Genomic DNA, 24975 nt, shown 5'->3' on the forward strand with positions numbered 1-24975 from the left:
AAAATAGGCTAATTAAAATAAGACCCATTTGTGACTTGCGACAGTTCCAACATACAAGTGATCTACTGCCCAGATCTTGACTTTGACCTATCATGTTTCTCGCCCCTATTGTCAACGTTTAGGGCACAAACCGGATAACTCACCAAAACCTCTTCTGGGCTTCTCCTTAGCTAGGATCAAATCTCAGATATTATCATATTTCAATTTTATTTTATCAGCATAATTACTCACAGTCATTCTCTTGTCTTCCCAACAATTTGGCAACGATACTTACAAAATCAGCGCTCTAATCTCATTATCAAACTTAATTTCAGAAGATGTTAATTGATTTGTGCTAGTGTTAAATTAATTTAGATACTGGGCCATGGACGTCCCTTTTGCCATTTTTAGATTGAGTAGTTTCTTCATCAAATGCATATTATTATTCATCAACGATTTTTCATACATATTTGAAAAAATCGACATGAGGTTCGTTGTGGTTCTCTCCTTAATAACATTGTACGCCACTGAGCTAGATAGGGTGAGGCACATAACCTCCAGGATCTATCGATCTAACAGGCTCCAATAGAAGAAAACTGAGCCTCATCCCATAGGGATAATCCCCGATCTGCATTCGTCAGTAGCCAAAATCCGTGCTATCGAACTTCTCAATTCCAATCTTCACTTCTTCTCCAGCTATCGGTCTCTTTTAGTCTCGAACTCCAAACTTTGGAGGTTTGATACGAGTTGTTGGGAACGATAATGAGAGAAAAACAAACACAATCACCTGACATAAGATTTATGTAGTTCGGCAACGTTCCTATGTCCACATAGTTGCACGGAATTTTATTTAGAGGAGATTTACAACATAGAGTGAATTACAAAACCTTCCCTCTACTCACAATCTCAACTCTCTCTCTCTCTCTCTCTCTCTAACAAAACAATTGTTCTCATTGTTTTTTGTTCAATCTGCTCTCAATTTGATGCCTCATACAAAATAACATAACATATTTATATCAAATGGCGTGAGAAACCCTAAGGCAGCAACTTTTGGGTTATTCACTCAAGCAAACTGTCAAGTGCGCCTAGAGTGAACTTTTTGTCCTACATTCACTTGAATGGCCTATGGAGTGAGTCTCTAGTGAACTCTTTATACAATGTTCGCTTGAACCAATCATCGAGCGCACTTTGAGTGAACTCTCGGGTTGACCTTTGTGAGTTTGCTCGAGACCAATGTCGAGCCTTACTCGAGTGAACTTTTTGCCTGAGTTTCACTTGAGCGCTATGTCGAGCGCACTCTTGACTTGATGTCTTCTTAGCTCAGAACCAAGCTCCACATGATCCAACTTATACAGCCTTCATATTTCTCATGGGTTTCAATTTAAAAAAAAATGAGTAATTCTATATATAATCGTGAAGTGCGTAAACGCAATGTAATCGCTTTGAAAAAGAGTGTGGTCTACTATTAAAAAATTAATTTTTTTCATGTGGATCTCATATTTTATTCATTTTTTTCAAAATGATTACACTGTAATTGTACAATTTATGATTGTAAATATCTTTTATCTAAAAAATATTAATATAATTTTATTAAAAGTTGTGTAAAAAATCTACAATAAATGTGTTTGTATCATTTTCTCGATCTGTCAGTCAATTATTTGATATATTGTCCAAAATAACCCAAAAGAGTGATAATATTAGAGATAATAATTCCACCAAGTAACATTGACTTATCTACTGCCTTGATCATATTATATATATATATATATATATATATATATATATATTGTGAATGAGTGAGTCGCACGAGCTAAATAAAGGTGAGGGGAAGGGAAATAGAAGGCTACAGCCTACGGTAAAGATAGGTGAGAAGTAGAGAGAGAGAGCGAAGATAAATGGAGGGTGGTGTTATATAAATCGGGAGATTTCTTCTTCAACTGCATTATAGGCTATAGCATGCAGATTTTTATTTTTTATTTTTTTTCAATAAATGTGTGATGTTGGACGGCTAAATATAATTTTTTAAATAAAAACTCGTGACCGTATATTCATGCTTTTGAATTATTGTTTATTTATTAATTGTCCTATCATATTCACGTCTAATTGTTTATTTATTATTTTGACTATTTTTTTATTTTTTATTTTTAACTAGCTTAACTATTATTTATGATTTTGATTAATTAATTAATTTTATTTTATAACCATGACTAATCACTTAACATTTAGATATTTTGATGCTTGTAGTTAATTAATCCGTTTTAAGAACCATTTACCTATTATTTGTTATTCGGTACATGTGGCTAAACATTTATTTATTAAATTGTATTTTAGCATCATAACTAATTTCAACTATGTAATGGATATATTTTAAATATTTTAAAAGATAAGACGGAGTCATGTTCTTAATATTGTTAGTATTTATAGATGTAATTAGTAAAATATATATAGATATATAAACTACACAAAGATATATATAAGAACTCGAAATTTGTTTATTAAAACTTACAAACAAAATTGTAATATATATTAGAAATGATATGTTAAAATGAAGTAGGTTGTGAATAAGTTCATACTCGTTCATATAATAAATGAGTTGTTCGTGAATATAACATGTAACTCGATGATATGCTCCGGCTTGACTCGTATTCAAATACAAATTATAAAAAAAAGGGCTCGACCAATTGTTACTTTCTCGAATTGGTCTGATTTAGTGCGATAATAAAAACTAAAATTAAACTAATGAATAACATTTCTTCATTGTAATCCTCTTCTATAAGATCTTTATAAACTTTTTAAGAATTTGGTTTTTGGACTTTATTTCTTCTTTGTAACTCCCATGTTTCTTTTTGTATAAAGTATTCATCCACAATAAGTGGAGATTATCAATAACATTGGGGTATTGTCATCTTCTTAAAAAATTAACTTTTAATAATTCAAATATTTAAGTATAATTTCTGAAATAAAAAAATCTGGCTAATTAAAATAAGACCCATTAGTGACTTGCCACAATTCTAACAAGTGATGATCTACTACTTATATCTTGACTTGCTCCTGCCTCTATTCTTGTACTTTGACTTGTCATGTTTCCCGCCCCTATTGTCAACATTCAAGGCAGAACCGGACCCGAGAACTCACCAAAACCTCTTATGCGCTCCTCCTTAGCTAGGATCAAATCTCGGATATCATCATCTTTCAATTTCATTTTATTTGCAAAATTACTCACAGTCATTCTCTTGTCTTCCCAACTATTTGGCAATGATGTCTATAGAATCAACGCTTTAATCTCATCATCAAACTTAATTTCAACAGATGTCAATTGGTTTGTGCTAGTGTTAAATTCATTTAGATGTTGGGCCATGGACATCTCTTTTGCCATTTTCAGATTGAACAGTTTCTTCATAAAATGCACCTTTTATTCTCCAACGGGTTTTCATACATACTTGACAAAATTGACATGAGATCCATTGTGGTTCTCTTTTTAATAACATTGTACGCCACTGATCTAGATAGGGTGAGGCGCATAACTCCCAAAATCTGTCGATCTAACAGGCTCCAATAGAAGAAGATGGAGCCTTTTTCTGTAAAGATAATTATTGATCTACATTCGCCAATAACCAAAATTTATGCTATCGAACTTGTTGACTCTAGCCATCATTCTCTTTTAGTCTCGAATTTCAAACCTTGGAGCTTTTCGCTCGAGCCAATCATCCAGCACACCTTGAGCGAACTCTCGAGTTGAGTTTTGTGAGTTCGTTCGAGCCCAATGTCGAGCTTTACTCGAGTGAACTCTCTGTCTGAATATCGCTCGAGCGCCATGTTGAACGAACTTTTGACTTGACATCTTCTCAGCTCAGCTCCAGATGACCCAACATTTACAGCCTTCATATTTGTCATGGGTTTCAATTAAAAAATATTAATATAATTTTATTAAAAGTTGTGTAAAAAATCTACAATAAATGTGTTTGTATCATTTTTTCGATCTGTCAGTCAACTATTTGACATATTGCCCAAAATAACCCGAAGGGTGATAATATTAGAGATAATAATTCCACGAAGTAACATTGACTTATCTACTGCCTTGATCATATTATATATATATATATATATATATACATACTGCTCATAATGAACAGTCATATATAACTCCTAAGTACTATGCATATACATACATACATATATATATATATATATTGTGAATGTGTGAGTCGCAAAGAACTAAGAACACCAATCTACAGCAAGAGAAAGTTATACGGAAGAGAGAGAGAGAGAGAGAGATGGGGAGTCGCTGCGATGACAGCTCGGCCTCTTTCGTGAAGAACCCGACGATTAAGTTCACCAAGCTGTTCATCAACGGAGAATTCGTTGATTCCGTTTCAGGTTTTCAGCTCTTTATCTCTCTATCTATCTACTTGATTACCACATATTTCTTAATATATAGATTTTCCAGCTAGCAGATTATATTTTCACTCTCGTCCTTCTGTTTTTTCCCAACTTGTGTAGTTTATTATTTATGATATAATGATCAGGCTATATCATGATCAGAAGCATTTTGTCTAAAAGCCGGAAAAGAAAGAAAGAAGTACTTCATCTTATTAATCTTTGCAGATGCGTAGGCCATGCCACAACTTGAATGTGTATATATATATATATATATATATATATATATATATATATATATATATAGAAACATACATTGAAACTCTGTAATCTATATATATTATATATAGAGAGAGAGATAGAGAGAGAGATCTGTTGTCCTCAACTCTCACTGTCAAACAAACAAGCGGAAACATTAATGAAATTGACAAAAACCAAGCTGGTCCAGTCACTATGACTAATTTCTGAATCTGCTTTCTGGTGAATAAATAGAAACCCAGATCACCGACTAATCAGCGAATGTTTGGAAATAATTATCGTCTCATCTCATTTTTAAATATCATTTAAGCACAATTATTTTTAAATTAATTATTACAATTTCTTCAAACTTTCAAATAAAAAACAATTCAAAATTTTTAAATTTTAAAACAAAAATTATATTAAAAAATTATATTCTAATAATATTTTATTTTATTATATTTTTTATTCAATTTTTTTTCTCATTTTCTAAAACTGAAAAAATACTTAACTCAAAATATATCATTACTATTCACAAAATTAATTATGATCTCGTTTCATTCTCCAGACTGGATCCCTTACATTGGTAGTGGTTTATGCATCTTCATATGTAAAATCATCCTTTTTTGAAGAATGATTTTGCATATGAAAAAAAACTTTCACATTGGTTTATGCATCTTTGAACTAAATAATAATAAAATATTATTATTTTTTTTTATTTTTTATTTGTTTCTTAAAATTATTATTTTTATATATATTTTACAATTAACATCCACTTTGTATTATCAACTTAATACAAATTTTATGTATCAAAATCATCTTAATATAAATTCTACAAAGTTGATTTTAATGGGTAGGAGAGAGAAAAAAATAGTAAAATAATATTTGAAGAATGAATAGTGCTTCTTCAAATTTGAAGAATCACTATTTATAGCTATGCAAAAATTTAGAGATGCATAAACCAATGTAGATGAATTTAAAGATATATTCTTTAAATTTAAAGATAAAGATGAAGATGAAGAAGCCACTACCAATGCAAGAGGGCATAATTTTAGAGAAAGATGGCAAGACCATGGGAAACCCTATAATATTTAATATTATCTGTATAGTATTTTTAAACTGTGTGGACTCTAAAGGAAAATTGAATATCTTTTTTTTGTCTTTGCATTGGACCATTTAAATTCTAACATAGTCAAACAACTAGAGATCAGGATCTCCATTAATTTTATGAGCACCTTTATTTTGAATTATTTTTCTTTCTTATTGAAAGAAAAAAGATTGAAATTATTAGAGACAAGCATATGGCAATACTCATGAAAGTCCACTGACCTGTCTCTTCCAATATTGATATTTCCATTTAGTGTCGTTTTCACACTAGCTAGGTTTATGAAAGTCACTTGTTGCAACGACCTGTCTCTTTGTACGTTGTAATTACTCACATTGATCAGTAGCATTAATCTTAATTATAGATAATTTTAGTTGTTTACGTAAAATCTGGGTGAATTTCCAAATGCAAATAGGAAAAACGTTCGAGACGATAGATCCAAGAACAAGAGAAGTGACAGCGAGAATTGCAGAAGGAGACAAGGAAGATGTTGAGTTGGCGGTGAAGGCTGCACGTCAGGCTTTTGACCATGGTCCATGGCCTCGCTTGCCCGGCTCTGTATGTACTACTCTCTGTAGTCCTTTATCTCATGTTTTGATGTCTACGCCGGAGCTTTTGATATTTTAGAATCTTTTCTTTTATCAAACATCTAAAATCATTTAGAATATAATAAAATTCTTGCTATTACAAAATTTTTTAAACATAAAAAAACTTCTCCCAAATCCAACAACTTATGCAGTAGTTGTTTGATAAAAAAAGATTACAAGATAATTTGACTCTCCGCTAGCTTCTTGGTGCTAATTCATTGGACCAAGACTCTGCAACATCTAAGGTAAATTATCGTTTCTTTTTCCTCTTTGGCGGGGCTATGTAGGAGAGAGGAAGGATAATGATGAAATTCGCTGACTTGCTTGAAGAAAATGCAGAAGAATTAGCTGCCCTGGATACCATTGACTGTGGGAAGTTGTTCAGTGTTGGTAAAGCGATGGACATACCATATGCAGCAAACACCCTCCGTTACTATGCGGGTGCAGCTGATAAAGTTCATGGAGAAGTGCTGAAGATGTCGCGTGAACTTCATGGATATACTTTGCTAGAACCTATTGGTGTCGTGGGGCACATTATCCCTTGGAATCACCCTATCTTCTTGTTCTTCATGAAGGTTAGTCCCACTTTAGCTGCTGGGTGCACTATGGTCGTCAAGCCTGCTGAACAAACTCCTCTATCGGCACTCTACTATGCTCATCTTGCTAAGCTGGTAAGGGTACTATTAGAACAATTTAGGCATTCTTCGTACTGCCAAATGCCATTATTAAGACTTATGGTATTTGGTCTTTCCATCATATGTGCAGTCCAACTAAAACCTTTCTGCTTACCTTTTTTGTCGGTCTTGTCAAGGCTGGCATCCCTGAAGGAGTGCTCAATGTTATAACTGGATTTGGACCGACTGCAGGGGCTGCAATAAGCTCTCACATGGACATTGATGCGGTACGCAATTTCTAGTTTGTCACCAAGTGTACATGCCACCTTGTCTTATTTAGTTTTGTGAGTATTCTGAGAAAATCTCTCAGCCAACTTTATTGCTGTAATTTGTGTGTGAGTGTTCTTGTTTTGATCTGCTATATATATCCTTGTACCCAATTTATCAGGTCAGTTTCACTGGCTCCACAGAAATAGGCCGCAAGGTAATGCAGGCCGCAGCAGAAAGCAATTTAAAAGTGGTTTCTCTTGAATTAGGAGGCAAGTCACCCCTTCTTATTTTTGATGATGCTGATGTAGATATGGCCGCCCAGCTAGCTATCTTTGGCATCATGTTCAATAAGGTAAAATAGTTTTTTGTGTGTTATTTTAACAAATATGCATTTTAGAAAGCTCTTTTGTATAAAAAGGTTGCTCAAATAACATTTTTTCTTTCTCAATTTTATGTTCTTTTTTTTTTTCACAGGGTGAAGCATGTGTTGCCAGTTCTCGTGTTTATGTTCAAGAAGGAATATATGACGAGTTTGTGAAGAAACTAGTGGAAAAGGCAAAAGCTTGGGTAGTTGGGGATCCTTTTGATCCTAAAGCTCAACAAGGACCCCAGGTAAGAAGTGAAGCTTTCATTTATTTCTAAATTTTGGTGGAAAGTACAAAGGAACAGAATGGCAAACCATGTAGTCAACAAGAACAAGAAATTAAGGAGACAATCCAATTCCAGGAATTGGAGCCTTGAAATCCCAATAAAACTGCAAAGGATCCAAGTAGTAATAATAATGAAAAGTGTTAATTTTTTTTTCATAGAAATCTTACAAAAGTAACTTAACGTGGTTTCGTGTAACATGTCATATCTACTTTACAATAAAAATAATTATACAATATGACATATCATATCATTAACCCACATGATCAGTTTGTGAATTTACTTTTGTGTGAATATATATATCTCTTTCAAGATGAAACGTTCCCCAATAATAATAACCACACTAACAACATTTGCAATAAACCATGGTAAGCCTGAGAGTTTTATATTAGTAGGGTACTTTCCTATAAAAATGCTCTGTTTTATATTTATGTACAGGTCGATTTGAAGCAATTTGAAAAAATCCTTTCATACATTGAGCATGGCAAGAGAGAAGGAGCGACCCTTTTAACAGGGGGCAAGCCCGTGGCTGATCAGAAGGGATATTACATTGAGCCAACAATTTTTGCTGACGTAAAGGTATATACTTTTGATAAGTTTACAACATGATGTACGTTAGGATCTTTATTTTTTAACGTAATTTAAATCATTTAATTTATATTCTAACAACTCATATGTCTTCTCTTCTTCATTGTTATTCTTGGTGACTTGCTCAGGAAGAAATGCTTATAGCTAAGGATGAAATATTTGGACCAGTTATGGCCCTTGCGAAATTTAAGTGAGTAGAATTACCAGTTATCTCCTCTTCTTCTTTCTCCCCCAACCACAACTTTTGCCATGAAAATGTTTTTACTTACGGTTACTATTTACCCGAGTTCCCGGACCGGAACGAGATGAACAGTCCTATATTCCACGTTTACCCAATCTTTTGGTTTCATGCAGCTCTAAATTTTTATTTTCATGATCCTAAATTTTAGAGGTACCTCTTAATTAAGCTTATGTGATAAAAGCTCTCAATACTTTTTGCTTATTCCATGAATAATTACAGAACAATCGAGGAGGGGATTAAGAGGGCGAATAGCACTAGATATGGCCTAGCGGCAGGCATCGTGACCAAGGACTTGAATGTGGCTAACACCGTCTCGAGATCAGTCCGTGCAGGCACCATCTGGATTAATTGCTATTTTGCTCTCGACATTGACTGCCCTTTTGGAGGGTATAAGATGAGTGGTTTTGGAAAAGATTTTGGATTGGAAGCCCTTCACAAATATCTTCAAGTTAAATCTGTTGTAACTCCCCTTTATAATACTCCTTGGCTTTGAATCAATGTTCCCCCCGCGCTCAGATCTGCCAAATCATGTGGACAAAAATACAATAATGTGCAATAAATGGAAGTTATGTATACTTCTTGAGTTCTGACGTACGTATCTTGGGCTCATTTCATGTCTTGACTTCTGTTTCTTGGTCAGCTCAGTGTCTTGACCTACCTCTATACTTTTACAGCTTGACTGCTTTATCTTCTCGAGTACCCTCGTTAATTTATGAAATCTGTATATAGATCAATATTTGATTTGCAAATTAAATCCCCTCATAAGTTGGGATCCAGTATAATGTATAGGCCCTGCAAGAATCCAAAAATGACTCTAATTTCAACATTACCTCTTACTCTGAATTCGACTTTGACCCTCCCGACTCAGACTTTAATAAAAATAGGTATTATTTGCCTTGTTTGGATTCATATATCGTGTCGTCTCATCTCATCTCATCATTATAACTTTTTCAAATTTCTACACAAAATATAATAAATAATTCAACTTTTTCAAATCTCAAAACAATAATAATATTAAAAAGTAATATTTTATTCAACTCATCTAAAACCATCTCATCTCATCTCACTATCAAAGCTAGCATATATGTTGATCCTTATATACTTGTATAACAAGTGATCTATAACTTATATAGTTAAATTCAAGAATATTAATAGACTAATAATCAATGTGATAATTATTAAAGAATAATATTAATTGACTAATAATCTATTATATGCGTAAACTACATATCATAGTATCACTATTATATATATTACATATATTAGGGCAGATGAAACTTGTCTAGCTAATAGTGAGTCATGTACCATGTATAATATATATATATATATATATATATTATAAGACTATTAATTTATTATTTAGATTACAATATAGTAATATGTAACTAGATTCTAATACAATATTTCGCTTGTATTTGAGCGGTTGGTTATGCTTCATATTTGTAATTTATTCACAGTGAATGATTGTATGATGAACATTACCATTGGACCATGATGGCTCACGGTTGCTAGTTGTTATCTAAGGCCTTGGTTTTTAGCTTGAGCCTTGGCTAGATGGATGGGCATTTTATTTTTAGTTGATTTGAAAGTGAGAGACTCTAATATGAAATTTTGAATAATAATCTATCAAGAATAACCTAAAGGGTCTATTGTATTTTTTTATTTTTTATTTTTCATGTTTGAATAGCATATAAAATATTTTTAGTTCTATTTTTTGACTTTTTCAATATCTAAAATCTGTTTCTTTCTTTTTTTTTTCTTTTTTTTTGGGTAATGTTTTTAGTAAACTTGAATCTAATTGAAAGCTAGAAAAAAACTATTTGATATATGTAAAGTTTTATTGAAAAATGTCCAAAATATGAAGCCAAAAAAATCTCAAATCCGATTTCGATCCAATAAGTCAGAGTTGGAGTCGAATCAAAACATATGTCAATCGGAGTTCGGATCGAACCCAGATGTTGATTTCCTGGATATATACCAACCTAGTAGGTGCTCAACCCTTATTATTAATGTACAACACTGATAGGAATGCACCCCTCTTTTTTATAGCAAGTCAATTCTGCCATCTCGTTAGAGCATTGACATTAGCTTCATCAAAAGCCTAGTCGAATGTAAAATATAGTTTATTTCTTCCAAACACAGTTGCACTGGATTAGCCAAAAGATAAATTAAAAACTTTGAGCTACAGTAAAACATTGATTTCCTTCATATTTGGCGTGCTACTATTCACCAACCAAATATGTTTTTTATTCTAGTTTAATCCCACAACGGCATTTTTTTTTTCCTTTTCCCTCTCTCACTTTATTTTCCTCCCCGCATGTTTTCTCTCTCCCTTTCTCTCTTTCTCTCACTTTCGCAGTACACCAGATCCTCCCTGCATCTTTGATTCTTCAAGTAGATCTGTGGCCTTCTCTGGCTTCCTTGTGCGACTTGAGTTCAGAAAGCTTCGACCCAACATTTGCTTCATCAAAAGCCTAGCCAAATGCAAAATATAGTTTATTTCTTTCAAACACAGCTGCATTTGATTAGCCAAAATATAAATTGAAAACTTTGAGCTACAGTAAAACACTGATTTCCTTCTCTTGCCTCTCCAACATCCATGGCCTTCTCTGGCTTCCTCGTGCGACTTGAGTTCATAAAGCTTCGACCCATCATTTGCTTCATTAAAAGCCTAGCTAAATGCAAAATATAACTTATTTCTTCCAAACACAGGTGCATTGGATTAGCCAAAAGATAAATTGGAAACTTTGAGCGAAGTAAACATTGATTTCCTTCATATTTGGCGTGCTACTGTTCACCAGCCAAATATGTTTTTTTATTGTAGTTTAATCCCACAATGGCCTTTTTTTCCTTTTCCCTCTCTCACTTTATTTTCATCCCCGCGTGTTTTCACTCTCCCTTTCTCTCTTTCTCTCGCTTTCGCAGTACACCAAATCCTTCCTGCATATTCGATTCTTCACCTAGATTCGTGGCCTTCTTTGGCTTCCTTGCACGACCTGAGTTCAAAAAGCTACAACCTAGCTATAAATTTGAGTTAAAAGCTTAAGGTCCATTGTCATCCGTATTGCCCACATCAATCCTCTACTTCTTATTCTATCTAGTTTCTGTAACTCTCTGTCTGTACCATTATCGATGGCGATGGATGCAATGGTGTTGAAACACGAAGTGGTGGGGGAGAAGGATGCACACACGGGCACGTGATGCCATATAGGGCCTGGGTCCACCACCCTGCTGGAGGCCATGTCTGGTCCCATAGAAGCTCTAATCTATGTCACTTGTGTTTACACTTGTATGTTGGTGCCTCAGTTTCATCTTCCTCTACTTTTGATCCGTTCAATCTTATCTTCCTCATATTTTTGATCGGTTTTGCATTAGCTTCGTTAGTTTGACTGAAATGAGACTCTGCAGATATTAGTAGGTGTTACGATGAAAAATGGAGAAAACCCTAACTTCGGCAGAAGAGATGGGAAGAAGGGGTTGGATTCGATTAAATGAGGTAAAAGGGAGAGTTATGTGTCATTGATGAGATCAAGGGCTAGGGTTGCGCCGGCACTTAAAGGATAAGGAATCTAGAAGCTGCATTTCATTTAATTGTTAATTGCATTTAATTTACATTTCATTTGGATTTGTATTTCATTTTGCATTTACTTGTAATTTCGGTAGTTATCGCATGCAAATATTGCTGGGGCCCACTGTGCAGCAAAATTTGTGATGGTTCCTCTATAAGGAACACTACGTATGTAATGAAGGGATATCTGGAAGGGATATCTGGAATATTAAAATAAATTTCATTTTTTTTTATCTTCTCTCTAACCCTGGAGGCCCTCTCCCTTTAAAGTGAGAATTCCCTAATTTTCCATCTTTAGTGTTACAAATTGGTATCCAGAGCCATCGTTCCTGTCATACCAACCATGGTTGGAGGCACATGCCTAAACCAATTACAAGAGAAGTACAATACACTTAAAAAAAAATATAGGGTCCCAATTCAGGACAGTGGAAAGTGAGGTCATTGCTCTGCAACGCCAAGTGGAAGCTGTGGCTCAACAGATGTCCTTGCTCATGACTAAACTGCAAAAGAAGAATCAATATCAGCATGGAGAATCATCAAGTAATCTCAATCTAAACTCAAAACAAGCTCTGGTAAACATGGGAAACATACATACCAAATCCATTAGGTTGGACTTTCAAGTTTTTAGTGGGGAAGACCCTGAAGGGTAGTTGCACAAGGTAAAACACTTCTTTACCTTTCACAACACTTTACCTCACACATAGCTTACGCCTAGTTTCTTTCCATATGGAGGGCAAGACCCTCACATAGTTTCAAGAGTTAGATGAATCTGGGGGGATTGGTGGATTGAGAGTGTTTTGTGAAGGCCTTACTAACTAGATTTGGGCCTAACTACTATGATAACCCTATTGAGGCCTTCACACGCCTCAAATCAAATAGATTGGCTATGTTGAGGATTATAAAATCCAATTTGAAAAGATCTCCAACAGGCTTAGGGGGACTATCTGAACAATACAAATTGAGTTGTTTCCTGAGTGATCTCAAAGACGAAATTAGACTACCCGTGAGGATGTTTCACCCCCACAACCTCATCTCAGCCTACAACTTAGCTAGAATTCAAAAGGAACATGTTAGCCTCACCAAAAAGGGGGAACAAGGGAACCATCATACACTCCACTGAAACTGCCATCCTTAAAATCCTAAATAGACCACCAGTTTACCCAAACAGAAACCCAAGCAGAACTCTCTTACTAGTCCAGAAAATAAGCCAAAACCAAATGAAGGTAGAAGGGAAAAAGGCATTTGTTACTATTGTGAGGCCAAATGGGGTCCTGGCCACAAGTGCCAAAAACAAAAATTATACTTGATTGAGGAGATCTATGAGAGTGCAGAGGAGGAAAGGGGAGAACAAGTGATGCAACAGCTGGTTAATGAAAGGGAAAAGGCTAAAGATGTGGTTTTAGATTTAAGAACCCTCAAGGGAAGCCCTGAAATTTCCCTACATGCCATAATGGGGTCCATAAATCCTAAAACTATGTGGGTGAGGGCAAATATTGGGAAATGTGGGATTGTAGTCCTTATTGACACAAGGAGTACCCATAATTTCCTAGATCCTAACATTTTGACAGTCTCTGGTTTAAAATTGGATAAATCTACCCAAGTTAATGTACGGGTGGCTAATGGTGAAATGGTGAGCAGTGAGTAAAGAATTAAAATATGGTTGAAATCACTTCTACAATATGTAGAGTGGCTGTCGTATATTATTTATATAGAAAATGTTTGTTACAAGAAATTACATAGGATAAGTATGAGATATGCGGTTACACAAGCCTAGATAATATTGTTACAATCACGATCCGTTTTGTGAGTGTTCAATATCCCCCCTCAAGCTGAATGGTATTGGAAGAACGTTGAGCTTGCTCCTGAGAAAGCTGAAGCGTTGAGAGGACAATGGCTTTGTAAGGACATCAGCAAGCTGATCCTTGCTGGAGATGAAGCGAACATCGAAAGCCTTGTGCTGCACTTGTTTTCTAACAAAATGATAGTCAATTTCAATATGCTTCGTGCGGGCATGAAACACCGGATTCGCCGTGACATAAGTAGCACCGACATTATCACACAAAAGAATGGATGGATGAGAGACAGAGATGCCCATCTCACGAAGGAGAGACTGAACCCAAATTGACTCGGCAGTGGCATTGGCGACAGCTTTGTATTCGGCCTTAGTACTAGACCTAGCAACTGTAGGTTGTTTCTTGGAGCTCCAAGAGATAAGATTAGGACTGAGGAAGACATAGTAGGCACCTGTGGATTTGTGATCATTGGCACATCTAGCTCAGTCTGCATCGGAATAGATAGAGAGTTGAGATGTAGACCCATGACGTAGAAGGAGACCATGACCAATTGTATTCTTGAGATACTGCATGATTTGTTTGGCTGCCGCCCAATGAGAAATTGAGGGATGATGCATGAATTGACAAACTTTGTTAACGACGAAGGAAATATCTATTCTTGTTAGGGAGAGATATTGTAAGGCGCCAACAATACTCCGATATAAGTGAGGATCTTCAAAAGCGGTGTTGTCAAACTTGGAGAGTGGGGTAGAGGTGGACATGGGTGAGGAGACTAGTTTGGCCTCAGATATCTTGGTTCTCTCCAATAGATTAAAAATGTACCTGCGCTGAGATAACAAGAGGCCATCCGAAACTTTGGTGGCTTCCACTCCGAGAAAATAATTTAGTTCACCAAGATCCTTAAGAGAAAAATCCCGACTTAAAGTCCGGATGAAAGATTCAATAGAACTTGGCATGTGAGCCAGATGATAATGTCATCAACATAAACAAGAACAAATAGACGAACACCACCCTCGTGATAAATAAAAAAAGATGAATCCGATTTGGAATTCAAAAAACCAAAAGAGATAAGTTTCTCATAGAGTCGAGAGTACTAGGAACGAGGTGTTTGTTTCAGGCATAGATTACCTTTTGCAGATGACAAACATGGTTGGAAAGTTGAGAGTAGACATAACCAGGCGGTTGAGCCATGTAAACTTCCTCAGATAGGAGGCTATGGAGGAAGGTATTGTTCACATTACTTTGACGAAGGGGCTAGCCATGAGAAACAGCATAGGAGAGAACCTTTCTTATGGTTGCAGGTTTAACTACAAGACTGAAGGTGCTAGAGTAGTCAATACTCGGTTGTTGATGATAGCCCTTGGCAACAAGGCGAGCTTTGCGCCGGTTGAGAGTCCCATCAGAGTTGAATTTGGACCAAAATATCGAGGAACAAGAGACCATGTGCCATTTTTCATGAGGGCCGAGAACTCTTGGTCCATTGTATGGAGCCACTTTTTATATTTTGCAGCCTCAGTATAACATGTAGGCTCATCCAGAATCTCTGCTTTCTTTGTAAACAAGGCCTTAGGAAGATGATACTTTATGGTCCCATCATAGAATTATTTCAGTTTGGAGATACCAACTTGCGAGTGTGTGGTCATTGGATGAGCTCGAGGAGCGGGTGAGAGCACCACGTCAAGACTAGGAGGGGGTAGTGACTGAATAGGAGTTGGGGACTTGGTAGTGGATAAGGGAGAGATAGACGAGGGTGAGTTGAATTTTGAATGAGTTGGAGAGAAATAGTCATCTGGTCGTGAGGGTAATGCCGAGTTGTTATGAGATGGAGAATTTGAAAAAGGTACGATGTGAAGAGATGGGTTGGTAACCGACTGATTTGAAGATGAGGATGCAGAATGATTTGAAGTTGAGTTTGTTGTAGTGTTATCTGGAGAGTGGTTAATAGAATGATTTCCTTGGGAATTTAAAATGGTCTTGGAATTATCTGACAAGAGATGTGTAAGAGGAGATAAGGATGAGGGATTATTTGAAATTAAATTTGGTTTGGAGTTATCTGGAAAAGGACGAACGGAATCATTATCATGTAAATTAGAAATGGCCTTGGAATTACTGGAAGAAACTCGTGTAGGAGTAGATAATGCTGAGGGATGATTTGAAATTGAATTTAATTTGGAGTTATTTGGATAAAGGCTAACTGAATGATTTGCATGGGAATTTGAAATATTTGTGGAGTTATTTGAATATCCACGTGTAATAGTGATGGATAGGTTGGTAGGTAGGTGGGTCCATGGCGATAAAGTCAGTGAAGTTGAAGTTGGCTTGGAGTGATTTGAATTCGAAGTGTAACAAACCTAGATAATATTGTTACGATCACGATCCGTTTGGTGAGTGTTCAATAGTGAGGGCATAATTGAAAAAATTCCTTTGAGCATTCAAGGATCTGATTTCTTAACTTATGCTTATATTCTAAGTTTGGCAGGTTGTGACATGGTCTTGGGAGTCTCTTGGTTGCAGAATTTGGGGACAATTCTCTGAAGTTTTCAGGATCTGTCCATGCAATTTATGAATGTAGGAAAGAAGGTAGTGTTAAGGGGTTGGTGCAGTTGAGTTTGATTAAAGTGGGGGGACTTCTTGAGGAGAAAAGGTAGGAAAAAAAGGGCTGTTGCTACAATCTTTAGAAGGTGGCCAAGAAAAAATTAATCCTAGACAATCACATAAATTACAAACCCTACTCAAACAAATTGAAGATTTATTTGTTGAACCTAAAACACTACCATCCCATAGAACCCATGACCATTCCATTGTTTTACAACCTGGTACAAAACCCATTTCAATAAGACCATATCGCTATCCTTTTTTCCAGAAAAATGAAATTGAAAAAAATCATCAAAGAGCTGTAACAAATAAGGATGATACAGCCTAGCCAAAGCCCATATTCCTCCCAATACTATTAGTCCGAAAAGTAGATGGCTCTTGGAGACTTATCTACCATTTTTTCAAAACCAGATTTGTGCTCTTCTTACACCTAATCAGATTAAACTGAGCAAATATCCCCAAAACTGCTTTTCGAAACCACAAGGGTCATTATGAGTTTTTGGTCATACCCTTTGGCTTGACCAATGCTCCCTCCACTTTAGCTTTATGAACACTATTTTCAGACCATATCTAAGGAAATTTATTTTCGTTTTTTTTTTTTTTTTAATGAAATCTTAGTGTATAGTGCTAATGAACAGGAACATCTACAACACATGAGGCTTACACTAGACACCCTACGGCAACACCAATTATTTGCTAAGAGGTCCAAGTGCTAGTTTGGTAGCTTGGAAATAGCTTATCTTGGGCATCTTATTTCAGCACAAGGGGTGAAGACAGATCCAATAAAGCTGAAAGCAATGTGGGAATGGCCTAGGCCCACTTCACTAAAATCCCTTAGGGGATTTTTGGGCTTCATAGGTTGCTACAAGAGATTTATTAAAGCCTACAGGGGAATTGCAGCTCCCCTTACCAACTTACTAAAAAAATGGGTTTTTATGCAATGAAGAAGCCGAGGAGGCCTTTGTGAAGTTAAAATAGGTAGTGATGAGGCCTCCAGTCCTAGCCTTATCCAACTTTACAAAATCCTTCAGCATTGAGTGTAATGCTTCGAGGAAGGCTGTAGGGGCAGTTACAAAAGGGGCATCCTATAGCTTTTTTTAGTCAAGCTTTAAAAGGCAGAGCCTTGGTTATGTCAACCTATGATAAAGAACTCTTTGCTTTGGTTTCTGTAGTCAAAAGGTGGAGACTATATCTATTGGGGACTAGGTTCATAGTCAAAACTGATCACCAAAGTTTAAAGTTCTTATTGGATCAAAAGGTTGGGACCCCCATGCAACACAGGTGGGTGTCCAAACTCCTAGGGTATGATTTCCTAGTGGAATTCAAAAAGGGGAAGGACAACAAGGTTGCTGATGCCTTGCATGGAAAGAGGATGAGTTCTTATCTCTAACTATGATTTCCTTGCCTAATCTGGAGTTATTGGAGGAGCTACAACTGTTATATCAGCAGGACCTTAATATACAGATTCTAAAATAGAAAATTGAGGAAGGGTGGGGCTTGTCTATTACAAAAACATGCTATTTATAGCTAACAACCAGTCTTACAAGCTTAGATTGTTGGAAATGTTCCATAGTAGCCCAGCTGGGGGCCACTCTGGATATGATAAGACACTACATAGAATTAAAATGGAGTTCTACTGGCCAAAGCTTAGGGAAGAGGTGAAGGAATTTGTGAGGGCTTGTGAAATTTGTCAAAGGGTGAAACCCGATAACCAATTACCAGGTGGCCTACTACAACCCCTAGATATTCCCTCCTGACCTTGGTCAACCATCTTAATAGACTTCATTAAGGGCCTGCCAACTTCCCATGGGTTTAATTGTCTCTGGGTAGTAGTGAATCACTTAACCAAGTTCAACCACTTCATTCCCCTAAACCATCCCTACACTACCTTAACCCTAGCCCAACAGTTCATGAAACACATCTTTAAGCTACATGGGATGCCCAAGACCATAATCTTAGACCGTGATAAGTCCTTCACCAGCAAATTCTGGCGTGAACTATTCAAACAACAAGGGGTACAGCTTGCCTTCAGCTCAGCCTACCACCCCTAAACAGACGGCCAGTTAGAGGCTGTTAATAAAACCCTAGAAAATTACCTAAGATGTTTTGTTGAAGACAGACCTAAAGACTGGGTTTTATGGGTTCCCATGGCCCAGTGGTGGTATAATACGTCTATCCATTCTTCCACAAAAATGACCCATTTCGAGGCTCTCTATGGCTACCCTCACCCACCCATGCTAAGTTACCAAACAGGTACCTCACCAGTTGATGCCGTAGATTCCATACTCTAAGCCATAGAAAACAACATCCCATTGCTATGAAAAAAATCTACAAGAAGCCCAGGAGAAAATGAAAAAGTTTGTTGATTTAAGAAAAAAGGAGGTAAATTTCGAAGTGGGGGATTGGGCTTTTGTCAGGTTACAACCCTATTGGCAAAAATCATTGGCTCAAAGAAAAAATGTGAAGCTATCTCCTAGGTTCTATGGCCCATTCAAAATTATGGAGAGGATAGGGTTAGTGGCTTACCAAGTTAAACTCCCCGAGACAGCACAGATCCACTCGGTCTTCCATGTTTAGATGTTGAAGAAGAAACTTGAAAAGGACGTGAGTCCCCTTGCACAACTGGCACCAGTTGACTCCATGGGAATCCTTAAGCCCAAACCAAAGGCCATCTTGGAAAGAAGGGTTCAGAAGCAAGGAACTTTACCATTGCTGGAAGTTTTGATCCGATGGCAGGGGCAAAGAGATGAAGATGCCACTTGGCAAGCCTTCCACAAACTGAAGAGCACCTACCCAAACCTTGTAGGCAAGGTGTTTTGAGGAAAGGAGGCTCTGTTACGATGGAAAATGGAGAAAACTTTAACTTTGGCAGAAGAGATGGGAAGAAAGGGTTTGGTTCGATCAAGGGAGGTAAAAGGGAGAGTTATGTATCATTGATGAGATCAAGGGCCAGGGTTGTGCCAACACTTGAAGGATAAGGAATCTAGAAGCTGCATTTCATTTAATTGTTAATTGCATTTACTTTACATTTCATTTGGATTTGTATTTCATTTCCTATTTCATTTACTTGTAATTTCGGTAGTTATCACATGCAAATATTGCTAGGGCCCAATGTCCAGTAAAATCAGTTATGGTTCCTCTATAAGAAATACTGCGTATGTAATGAAGGGATATCTAGAATATTAATACAAATTTCATTTTCTTCATCTTCTCTCTAACCCTAGAGGCCCTCTACCCTCGAAGTGAGAATTCCCTAATTTCCCATCTTTAGTGTTACAGTAGGTCGATTTTGTTTTTCTGTATTAAGTAATTAATGAATATGAGATGTGGATGCTCTTAATTACTGACTTGGAGAAAGAGCTTATGAGCTTATTACATATGAGAAATCAAAATTTCCAAGGTAAAAGCACTAACTGATGAAGGCTGCTCACCTCTCCTTAGCGTACTCCTTTTAATTCAGTAACTCTGCAATTTTCGGTGATTCAAGACAACAAAAACGCTGTTATTTGGTTAATTGACCAAATATCTCACAATGTATAGGAATTAATTTCCTTCTCCTTATCCTAGATATGACATGTCTTGAGGCAGACCCGCATGGATTAGTTAGATTTGTGGAATGATTGCAGGAGAGAAGATGTTTGTTATTTATTTTGTGTAATGACAGTAACTTGAGTTAGTTAGATTTATGGAGGTTTGCCGCACTACTAGTTTAGATTTGAAAATTAGTTTGTGAAATGTGTTTGTTGGGTAATTAAGTTGAGGGAAAAAATAAGTTGGAAAACAATAATTTAAGTATCAAACTAAATTATTAATGTACATATAGTTAGTGTAATTGTAAAATATATAAAAAAAGTTAAAAAAATTATTATTAAAAAAATAATATTATATTATTATTTTGATGAATCCAATAACTAATTTAATGCAAGGTTATGAATACGGAAGTTTTAGATTTATGAAAAATATGTACTTTTCATAAATTTTGAAGATGACTTTAATGAAACCAATGCCAAAGCTCTTACCTCATCAATTGGAAATTGCAGCTCTTCTTCTAAGAATGTTATTGCAATTGAACCTACAAATCTCCAAAGATTTGGATCAAAAGTCAAGTTTATAAAACTCTTATAGTTTATTTTCACAGATGAGATGAGATGAGATGAGAAGAATTGTGATTAAATTTAAAAGTTAAAGAAAATCTTGTTAGAAAATATTTTTTAATATTATTTTTATTTTGGGATCCGAAAAAATTGAATTGTTTATTTTATTTTGTGTGAAAATTTTAAAAAATTATAATGATGAGATAATTTGAGATGGACGGTGAAAACCAAATAAAGTTGTAGCTATAATATTGTGGTACGACTGTCCACACAAAAGAAGTACTAGTATTTTCAAACGCAGCCTTCTAATTTCCTACTGACGCAATAGTGCTCCATATAGGAGGTATTGCGTAGGGGTATTGCGTATGGTTTCTCCATCTTCTTCTTTTTTTTTATTCCCCAAATTTTTAGCCTTCATATGAAGGAATATATATATATATATATATATATATATATATATATATTATATATATATATATGGTGCTTCGAAATTTCAAAGTGAAATTCATCATTTATTGAAAACAGACGAGGAAGCCGACGTAGTTGACTGAAACGCTAGGATGAATTATATGCACAAGGGTAGGAACATTGTTCATACAAGCATAGACTCCGACGGAGAAATCAAGGGATTCTCTCTATAACATGTCAAACTCATTTATTCAAAAATATAACATATAAAATAAAAGAAAACTCCACAAAGTCTCAAAGGCATCATCTTCTCAAAAAACTATTCAAAGGTAAAATAACTATTTTCCTGTTTAAAACCATCCAATAGTTCTCATACCCTTTGTCACTTATTTCAAATCTATTAGCCCAATTGTGCCTCCTAGGCACTTACTCCTCTACGCTCAACTACCAATCCCACCTGTACTTATTCTTGGTCCTTAGCTAGAACCTCAAATTCATCTAAAAAATAATGTAGATAATTGAATGAGTTATCAACAAATCACTAAGCAGCGAATATATACCAATGTGTAAATATAAGCTAGTTACATAATGCATAAATAGATGATTCCCAAAAAAAAGAGATGCATTGGTATTTTTAGAAATATTTCATTTCAATAATAATTTATATACAAAAGACCTTAGGTACAAGCGTAATGAAACAACATCAGAAATATATGCCATGTTTACCCTATGGCAGGGTTTTGCATTCTGCGATTAGCCAAGCAACACATAAATCACTTTCTCACCAAAGTGGTTGCACTAAGAATAGAGGTCATGCTTAACCCGTGGTAGGGTTATGCATTCTGTGGATAACCAATCAAAACATAAATCACTTTATCACTTTGTCAAAACATAAATCACACTTAAGGGTACTTGTTCTCCTCTAATTTCTCTCACCCCTTGAGAGGTCAGGAATTTCATCTTCAAGTGATAGGTAGATGTTACCTCCGTTTGGCTGTTGAGGGTGGGTATGCCGATTATGGTGTTTTATGATGAAGGAGCCTTCAACACTAGGAAGTCAACCATGATAGAGGCTGCCGAGGGGGAGCTGCCTACCAAGACAGGCAGCGTGATGGTTCCTACCGCCCGAACCATGTCCTCGAAAACCTTTCAGTGGCATGGGGGTAGGTTGGAGTCGGGAGGCATCTATCCCCATCCGTGTAAAAGCTTCCCAAAATAAGATGTCTGCTGAGCTGCCGTTGTCGATAAGGATCCTCCTAGTGGTGAAGTTGGCGACCAGCATAGTCACAACTAGGGTGTTGTCGTGCGGGTATAGGACCCTCTCCTCATCGTCTTCTCCAAAGGAAATGGTGGGGGTCGATTCGTTTCTTCTATACTTGGTGGGGCGGCACTCTGCTGAATACACTTTTTGCTATCTCACTTGCCTGGCATGTGCCTTTCGCCCTGATGAAGTTGTGCCCCTGCCAGCGAGCCCTCCTGCGATGATTCTGATTTTCCCACCAGTGGCTCTTCTTGATGTGGTACGCAAGGGCAATCACATTGGGCCCTGTGCAGCCGTCCTTTGCCTCAAGCTCCCTTCCCTCCTTGGCTTTCTGACTCTATTCGCACTCATTTCCCACGATCTCTGCCTCCACTCTCGCTCTAGCCTTTGGGTGGGAAGGTATTGCGGCCTCGATTGTCCAGCCTGTTCTCTCCCATCTTTCAAGGAAATGCAATATTCGGTGTTATGAGTGAGGGACTTGTGGTAGGTTCAATAGCAGTGGTTGGCGCTGTTGTAATCATCTTCTAAGGCGGGTTGGCGGTCGTCTTTCTGGATGGAGAGTGCTGGTTAGTCAAATCAAAGCCTCAGGCCCTTCGTAAGGGTTTCTTCTCTCCTATTGCCACTCGACCCTTTCTCCAACTTCTCACGGGCCTTGACCCTGGTTGGCGCCTTGCCTTTCTTCTCTACCTATTCTAGTTCTTTCCTCCTCAACTCTGCCAAGGCCTGAAGTGTTTCCTCGGTATTGATATAGTTGTCGGCTCGATCCATGAATTCTCATAGCGTGGTGGGAGTTCTCCTTGCTAATTTTGTCATGAACCGAGATCGAGGCCATACTCCTCCAAGAGTGCCGTCAAAGTTATCATTTCGTTCTGGTCGTCCATAGTTATTCATTCTTTGTTGAATCTAGACAGGTATGTCTTCAGGCTCTCGTCTTCCCTATGTTTGATGGTGAGGAGGTACACCAAGGGGCATCTCCTTAGTCGGCTTGCTAGAAATTGTTTGAGGAATAGGCCAGCTCCCCGAAACTGTCTATGGACCCGAGTGCCAAAGACCCAAACCCTAATTTTGTCAGCCCCCTTAGGGTTAGCAGGAAAGCCTTGCAGGCCACTTCTCCCTGGAAACCATGCAGAGTCAGGTGGGCTTTGAAGGTTTTCAGGTGTTCAAGAGGATCTCTACTCATATCATACATGTCCATGGGGGGCACTAGGAACTTTGGGAGTAGGGGCACGAACATCACCTCCTCGTTGTAGGTTAGAACCATATTGGTGAGAAATTAGCTTACTGATGATGAAGTGTCCATCTTCCTCGCCATCTCTCTATACTTTCTTTTGAAGTTACGTAGCTCGTCCTGCATTTTTTTCTTTCTTCCTTTCCATCACCTCCTCTCATGCATTCGTAGATCCCACGTGCTCGTTGTTACTGGGTTCTGCTTCATTTTCTGGCTTGGTCGTGGCTACTTTGAGCTTCTCGTTCTCCTTCCGAAGGGTCTCCACCCCGGTAGTTAGTTTTCCCATCAGTTGTCCCATCATAGAGAGCCTTGTTTTCATGTTTATTGACGTATTTTCTTCTTGTCCCCGAGTTGTCTGAGAAGGGATTGTTGCAAGCATACGAAAGACACATGAAGTCTTTAGAGATCCCACAGACAACGTCACTGTTTACGTCGTTTTCCTACGCCTTTGGGCCGAGTTCCTGTAACTCGGATCTTTGAGCTTTCACATTCACACTTAAACAAACACGAAGAATGGGTGGCCTTGGTGGTGGCCAGAGAATCTTCGATACCAAAGTCAGTATATCTGCTTAGTAGTTTGTGCGTAAGCTTAGAGAGATCAGAGAGATTTTTTCGTACATAGGGATCGACTTTTATACTAGGTTTTTATGTGGGGACCGCCCATCCCTGACTTTGAGGAACCTTTGTCATTTTCACTATTCATTTGTGAAAATTCTTTAATACGGCGTGGCTTTTGGGGCGGCATCATTAATGCGGCGTGCAGTTCGGGCAATGGTGCCATTAATGCACTATGGCTTCCTGACTCACTTTATCCTGCGAGCGTTCCTCGTTAAGCCTCTTTATGCCTGCTGTCAAGAGATCGATGATTCTCCATATTTCCCACCTACCTGTCTGTGCAGGTTCCAGAGGGCAGGGTGTCATCGAGATGGTGTCAGGGCGGTGAGTCTCATCTACCCCTACCATTTGCTTTCTCTGTGTGTAGATTACTTAGGGGGTGACTTTTCCTCGTGGGCCGAGTACTTTGTAGAAGCCTATTGACTCATTTGAAAGGGGGTCGCAGGTTTTGATTGGGCTTGGCTGGGCTCTCCGACTTACTTTCCCGGTGGCTCCTCGTGGGGTTGCTTTAAGGGTCAATAGGGGAAAAAAACTCCTTTACAAGCACTTTTCCTCACCTTAGGAAAATGTTAATTCCATCATAAGTTGAAAACATTGACAAGATTAAGAACATATTATAAATTTGAAATGTTAAATTTTCATGAATCCAATATTAGGTACTAAAAATAAACTAATAATCATTTTATAAATTAGAAAAATCAACAAATTTTTACCAAAAATTCAAAAGTGAAACGGACCATATTTCAGTTTCTTGAGGTCCTTGGAGG

The 24975-nt window shown here is 37.1% G+C and overlaps 1 protein-coding gene across 1 annotated transcript; it reads left to right on the top strand.

Moving 5' to 3' along the window:
- The first annotated feature begins 4253 nt into the window (after positions 1-4253).
- LOC121251634 (aldehyde dehydrogenase family 2 member C4-like) lies at positions 4254-9139 on the top strand. Its single transcript, XM_041150923.1, has 9 exons — positions 4254-4356; positions 6114-6256; positions 6573-6956; positions 7097-7186; positions 7348-7521; positions 7644-7781; positions 8256-8396; positions 8534-8595; positions 8866-9139. The coding sequence occupies exons 1-9, from the start codon at positions 4254-4256 to the stop codon at positions 9137-9139; spliced, it is 1509 nt and encodes a 502-aa protein (XP_041006857.1).
- The last annotated feature ends 15836 nt before the right edge of the window (positions 9140-24975 follow it).

The sequence above is a fragment of the Juglans microcarpa x Juglans regia genome, chromosome 2S (genome assembly GCF_004785595.1).
Source record: "Juglans microcarpa x Juglans regia isolate MS1-56 chromosome 2S, Jm3101_v1.0, whole genome shotgun sequence".
NCBI lineage: Eukaryota > Viridiplantae > Streptophyta > Magnoliopsida > Fagales > Juglandaceae > Juglans > Juglans microcarpa x Juglans regia.